At 40.2% G+C, this 6,524-nt stretch overlaps 1 protein-coding gene across 1 annotated transcript; it reads right to left on the bottom strand.

Moving 5' to 3' along the window:
- Nucleotides 1–1,223: 1,223 nt before the first annotated feature.
- Nucleotides 1,224–5,859, bottom strand: ptgs2b (prostaglandin-endoperoxide synthase 2b). The gene is made up of 10 exons (XM_023295359.3): nt 5,702–5,859; nt 5,318–5,434; nt 5,069–5,212; nt 4,790–4,933; nt 4,307–4,488; nt 4,138–4,221; nt 3,799–4,045; nt 3,206–3,492; nt 2,957–3,104; nt 1,224–2,305 (listed from the first exon to the last, which is right to left on the bottom strand). The coding sequence occupies exons 1-10, from the start codon at nt 5,760–5,762 to the stop codon at nt 1,893–1,895; spliced, it is 1,827 nt and encodes a 608-aa protein (XP_023151127.2). The 5' UTR covers nt 5,763–5,859; the 3' UTR covers nt 1,224–1,892.
- Between the last annotated feature and the right edge of the window lie 665 nt (nt 5,860–6,524).

The following is a 6,524-nucleotide window of genomic DNA, read 5'->3' as shown; positions in this document are numbered from 1 at the left end:
CCAGGATGCTCTATGGGAAGAAGACAAGCTGGCAGAGGTAGTGTGATGCTTTTTCTGGTTCTGCTGGGAAAACTTTGGTCCTAGCATTCATGTAAATGTTACTTTGATATGCACCACCTATCTAAATATTGCTGCAGGCCACATTCATGCCTTCACAGCAGCAGTATTCCTTGATGGCAGTGATTTCATTCAACCCCGAAAATGCACCCTGATACACATGCAAAAATCATTTGGGAATGATTTGGGGAGTATGACAAAGAGTTCAAGGCACTGACTTGGCCTCAAGACTCCCCACATCTAATTCTGGTCGAGTGTCTGTGAGATGATGAGAGTCACATCCATGGAGGCCCCAACTTGTAACTTGGTGCTAATGTCTTGGCACCTGACACCACAGGACACCTTCAGACATCTGTGGAGTCCAGGCCTTATAGGGTCTTTAATATTGTTGCTAATCAGTGTAGACTGGATTTGTAATTTTCTACAGAATATGAAAACGGCCCTGCTTTAGGAATTTATTAGATATAAAGACTGTTTTCTGTTTTTAAGATAATAATGACGATTTGTGGTAGTTAATTATGATTCACGAGTCATTATCTTGAACTAAATTTTATATGATTTTTAAATGTATTTCAAGATAAAGAGATGTGTGACTATTTTCTTTCAGTCAGTTGAGGCTGTGAAGAAAGGCGTTGTAGACATCATAACTTTATGAGAGAATACAATGACTAATTCACCTTTCACTTAAACTGTGAATGTTGTTCATCTGACTTGAGGCAACTTGGTCAGCATTCATATAACAAAACATTCTATTGTCCTACAAATTCTTACTATGCAATTCCAGAAAGTAAACTGGGAAAGACAGAGATGTGAAACTGATTCTTGTAGTGATGTTGCATATTTACGAAACTGTAACCGGATCTTACAGTGTGTCAATGAAAGCAAAAGATTGTATCTTAAAAAGTCTGCCTTTGTTACTTGAAAGACTATTTTTGGTGTTTCTTTTTGTTGCCACACCCCGACTGCAGTTAGACACAATTTTTAATAAATAAAAAGAAAGATAATTTTCAAGAGTACAGTCATTTCAGTAGTGACTCTATCTGAACTGATGTGTGTGCTTTGCACTTCGATTACATTTTTTGTTCAGGAAGGAAAAGGCTATTGGATCCTGGAGTAAAATCCAGTCAGAGAGTTTATACAAAAACACAATCGACGTCAGAGATGTGTGCGTTTTCTTGACAAAATTTATTGATGTCAAATTTGCAAGTCAAAAGGCACTGAGAGCATAACTGGCAACACCTTTGCTAGTGCCCGCTCATACAATCGAGTGACACCATTTCTATGTATTTCTAAACAACAGTGCAGCTTATACAAAGTTATTCTCATTTTAAATTGCCGTAACCAACATACAGAATAAAGTAGGAAAGAATCAGTAAGACAATAATAATTAGGAAGGCACTTTATGGTAAATCAGATCTAGACAGTCAAGATTAGTCATTAGGTTCTCTATGAGTGTTATTACTATACTGTATATCGCTGTCTGCAAAACTGCAGATCAGTGCTGTGTCACACAACTACATGAGCACAAAAGAACAGGCAGCATTTACTTTGAGGAGAAATAAGGAGTGTAATGTACGCGACTATGTAAGTGTAAACTAACCTTCAAGTATCAAGTTGCAGTGACTGAGGTTGTTACTGTAACAATAACTTACAATACAAAGATTTTTTCAATAAATAAAGACAGTTTTTTTCTTGATAACCAACTTGTACAAAACAACATATAAAAAGAATCATTCTTGCAATTTCTCATGATAATCTATAAATAGAAAAGGTAATAAATAAAAAAATAAATAAATAAATAAATACATATAAATCCTAACAAACACCACTTAAAATTAGAGCTCAGTAGTCCTTTCTTTCAAAATGACTGTGGGGTTGATGTCACTGCCGCCAGAGTGTGAGGTGCTCGAGTTGATGATCATGGAGCCGGTCTCTTTAACGTCAGGCACATGAAAGGACGCTACGGGACAGGGCCCGCGCACGTTATTGCAGACAAGCTTCTGCAGGGAGGCAGTGTTGATGATGTTGAAGCCCACGCTGCCTCCGAAGGTGCTGGGCTTCCAGTACTCTGGAGAGCAGATGGTGTTTCCCATTAAGCCCTTGAGGGAGAAAGGGGCCCCCATCTCCACCATCGTCTCCCCAAATATGGCGTTGGGCCTGGGTTTCTCCACCAGCAAGCCCGGGTAGAGCTCCACAGCATCGACGTGGCCATACAGCTCCTCCAGCACTGCGGCCATTTCTTTTTCACCTGAATAAAACAAGTCAAGGAACAGTTTGAGTCAGTGACTCAGTCTGGCTTCTCTCATTTGCTCAGCAGCTGCAAAGCTTGCAGCTAGTCTAAATATGTACCTCTGTGCTTCGACTGATTCAGATCCAGCATTTTAAATAAAACTTATCTCCTCTTGCCTTTGCTACTTCCTCCTTCTCATCTTCTCACAGGTATAAACAGCTAACATTTTTCTTTACTCGTACTTCACATTTAGTTTTTAAATCAAGATTAAATCCTCTTCTCTTGAGGAATCTAAAGCTTCCCCTCTGAAGCAGGAGGTCTCTCCTCGCTGTTTATGCTTTGCTCTCTGTGATGACAATCTGCTTACACTATCTTAAGATGAAATGAACATCTGGTTCTTAGAGTCACGGAAATAAATACCTAACCTCTAAAACGGCTAGGGACTAACACTGAGTAAGAGAAATTTCCTTAATGATGAGAAAACCATTTCATGAGCTGTATTCTGTAGCATCTGTACATGTTTTTAAAAGCTCAGTTTAGAGGAATTTCTGCAATCAGTTCATGACGATGCAGCAGCAACGGTGATAATAACATCCTCTCTAATGCTCTGATACCATCCTTTCCTCCTAGAAATGTTAGATTTTTAAAATGATGTTGATTGTTTCTTACCTGTCAGGTCTTCAAAAGAGCTGTATGGCTTCATGGAGAATCGCTTCCTGTAGGCGTTGAGAGACTGGTAACGCATTTGCCTGCTGCCCTCTATGGATTTAATGGCCACATACATGACAGCTCCTGGGACATTTCGACCACCAGCCACCTAAAAAAGTATATAAAATGTAAGTTAAAGCCACTTTAAAGCAACACAGATGTAAACAATTTCAGTAAAACTGCTGCTACAAGAGTGCTAAGAGTTCTCACCCGTCCTGCAATCTGCTTGCTAAATGACTCCACCAGGTTGCTGATGCCATGCTCAGTCACTACAGAGGTGTTGAAGACAAACTGTTTGTAGCTGTAATCTGTCTCCTCAATGTGGAAACTGTCAGGCATCAGTGGGTGCCAGTGGTACAGGGTGTTAAACTCAGATGCGATGCGGTTCTGGTACTGGAAGCGCTGGTTGAAGAGCAATTCGGGGTCAAACTTGAGCTTGAAGTGATAGCCACTCAGGTGCTGCACGTAGTCCTCAATCACAATCTTGATGGTCTCACCTACAGGGCAAATTATTAAACATTTTATATAATGCAGACATTGAAAATGTGCTTTGCTTATTTCTTCTTTATTTGCACATCTGTGGGTTTGGTTAACAGATCATCTTTCAGTAAATTCTGTTCCTGAAATGCTACACTCTGTGAGCAACAGGGATGTTGGTAAATGATTCCCAGAATATAAAGTATCACTTCCTCTATGCAAAACTCCCACTTTATTTCCATCCTATTGTTGCTTTACTTTATCAGCTAGATTACTGAAAGTCTTTTTCAAAATTCCTTGCTGATCTGAGAATTTCTTAAGCTTACCAATCAGGATGAGCCTTGTGGTCTGGAAGAGTCTTTCGTCGTCCCAGTCAGGGTGAACCTCCTTTAGCACGTCACACACCCGGTTGTGTTCACGGAGCCAGATGGTGGCGTACATCATCAGACCAGGGACCAGGCCGAATGCCTCGTGGCCGACAGCGAAGCGGTGAGAGTCTGGCACATGAGGAGGGTAGTGCATGTCGACACCGACGTCCTTTACTGTTGGTGGGTATATTTCTCCATCCCGGATCTGCAGAGTTACGCAAAAGAGGAAGCGACTGTGAGACACATAAGTGGTCTGAAGCATCTGACTGTCTGAACTGTAGCTGCCTTTGAACATACCTGATATTTAAGTTTGCCGTCCTTGAAGAGCCTGAGCTTGTGCTGCTTCTCCAGGTTGTCTCCATAAATGTGGTTGAGGTCCACCTTAAAAGAATAAACCAAAGCATTAAAACTTATTTCACATTTAGACAATTTTCTTCTTATTTTTCCTGAGATCTGCTATACTCACCCCGTGACCTTTAGCCTTGGTGAAAGCAGGTCCTCTCTTCATATCAGATTTGAAGAATTGATGGGTGAAGTGTTGTGCGAAGAATGCAAACATAAGGCTGGTGCCCTGCGGGTCTGGAATAAACTGTCTCCTCATTAGGAGCTTCTCAGCCAAAACTTTAACATCAGGCAGCTCCTTTTTACCTGGAAACAAGAATATTACAATAAGCATACAATAAAAAAAGAAGCCACTCTGATAGCAGGAAAAATTACAGCTCTTTATGCCTAATGTGCAAAAAGTAGTTTTTAAGTGTCTAGTTTAGGCTTGCTGGGGCAGGTTTTGCTGTGTGCCCTCAGCATATTTTCACTTCATCCAAGGGAAAATATCAATTTGATGTGTGCATCAACTGTGATGTAATGAGAGCAAGATGTCCCTGCTCTCATTACAGTAGTATTTAAGAATCTGAGAAAACTGGTTCTCCTGAGGCAGAGAGAGTGTTCTTACCTACTACTCCCATTGGGGTTGGGCAATCCTCCGGCACTGGGGGGAGGGTGCGGGTATAGTAGGAAAGGTTGGAGTACGCTTCCCAGCTTTTGTAACCATAATCCACATTAAACGTTGGAGGGCTATCAATCAGGTGGGATCGGGCTGGAGAGAGGAGAAAACCACATTAGTCACAACGCTACACCCGGTTCTCTACAAGGTGGTTTACAAATTATTTAATGTGCTATCGGGAAGCTTCCAGTCAATCTTTTCATTTTGCCTTCAGCTAGAGACACTCACATGTCAGCACATATCTCATGATGGCATCCCTTAGAAATGAGATGTTGTTGATGATGTTCCAGAAGCCCTTGAAGTGAGTGAGAAGGTAGTGAACGGTGTTGGGTGATGGTTTCAGGTACACTTTGATCCAGGTGAAAAACTCAGCTGTAAAAGCGGTAAAAGGAGAGGAAAAGTAAATTAACTGAACAAGTCATTACAACAAATACATCCTAATTTCAGATTCACTTCCTATGTGCTGTTCAGACTTACGTGTTGTGCAGTTTTGTCCGTAATAGCCTGTGCGTGTGCAGTCACACTCATAATTATCTGACCCTAGGGCTGTGCAAACACCCCTGTTCTGGCATGGCTCTGAGCAACATGGGTTGCCTGGAACAGATAATGTTAGACATTCATTAAGACTTCAAGACAAATGTATTAGAAAAGTCTCACAATTTCATTAGATACTCAAAACCCCAACTTTACTGTTTTAAGGACACACATTTTTAGAATATCATCATGATTATAATTGCTGTAGCATCTTCTAACAGAAAAAAAAACACTTTATCAAAACATAAATGTTACTTAATTTCGTCAGCTCAGATTCATAGTTTCTGGCTAAATGGTGAAAGGTTCATTTGAGTTTCCTCATCTTACCACTTTCGCAGAGAAGAAAGCCCAGTGCCAACAGAAAAACCGCAAATGTGAGTCTGTTCATACTCCAAAGACTTCGTCAGAGCCTAGTTTCTTTTTCTTCTCTCCTCCAAAGTACCTTCCCTCTGAGGGTGAAAGTTTGAATGTCCAAACCTGCTCGACGCTCCGCTTTTTATCCTGCGTGTTGACGTCACCCGACCACGCCACTTCATGAATCACGCAGAAGTGAATGCCAATACCTAAGAGAGAATTACTGAGGGAATATTGTTTCTTTCATAACCCCAAATCTGTATTTAATCCGACTGTAGATTTTTTTGCACCAATGTGGTCATTTTTACGCTTTTTCTCTTTTACGATGGAATTCAGTTACTGTTGAAATGAATTTATCACAAACTTATGAAAAGTTGCAACTTTCGTATATAAAGCTGCACTTATACACATGCACTTATTAATATTTTAAAAATTCAATTACCATCCCCTGAGTGTCTATAAAATCTATTTCCACATGAGGAGAAGAAGAAATCTGTAGTGTTCATAACTTATCATGAGGCAAAAGCAAAGAAACATTAAATATACAAATGCATCATATGTATTATCTCCATAAAGAGACTTGGTCGTGTATTTGTGCAAGAGATGAAGTAATGAAATTATTATGATTATACATATTAACACTATATGAATCCAGTATGGATTTCCTTTGACAGTTCGGTCTCTTTATATTGTCTAAATGAATAAATACTTAGAAATCCTTCTAGAGAAGAATCGGTTGCAATACTCAGGTTCCCTGAGGGTCTTCTACTGAATTCGTGACTGGGTTGTAATTTAG

The sequence above is a fragment of the Amphiprion ocellaris genome, chromosome 2, assembly GCF_022539595.1.
Source record: "Amphiprion ocellaris isolate individual 3 ecotype Okinawa chromosome 2, ASM2253959v1, whole genome shotgun sequence".
Classification (NCBI taxonomy): Eukaryota; Metazoa; Chordata; class Actinopteri; family Pomacentridae; genus Amphiprion; species Amphiprion ocellaris.
The sequence above is the reverse complement of the archived record's forward strand: the minus strand, read 5'-3'. Positions and strand labels throughout refer to the sequence as shown.

What these genes read in the sequence shown, in the direction of transcription:
- ptgs2b (XM_023295359.3), bottom strand. Translation starts at nt 5,762, where the DNA reads ATGAACAGACTCACATTTGCGGTTTTTCTGTTGGCACTGGGCTTTCTT. An exon ending in CATGAGATATGTGCTGACAT is followed by an intron (nt 4,934 to 5,068) that starts GTGAGTGTCTCT and finishes TCCTCTCTCCAG; the next exon opens with CCCGATCCCACCTGATTGAT. An exon ending in CTCTTTTGAAGACCTGACAG is followed by an intron (nt 2,306 to 2,956) that starts GTAAGAAACAAT and finishes TGTTTTATTCAG; the next exon opens with GTGAAAAAGAAATGGCCGCA.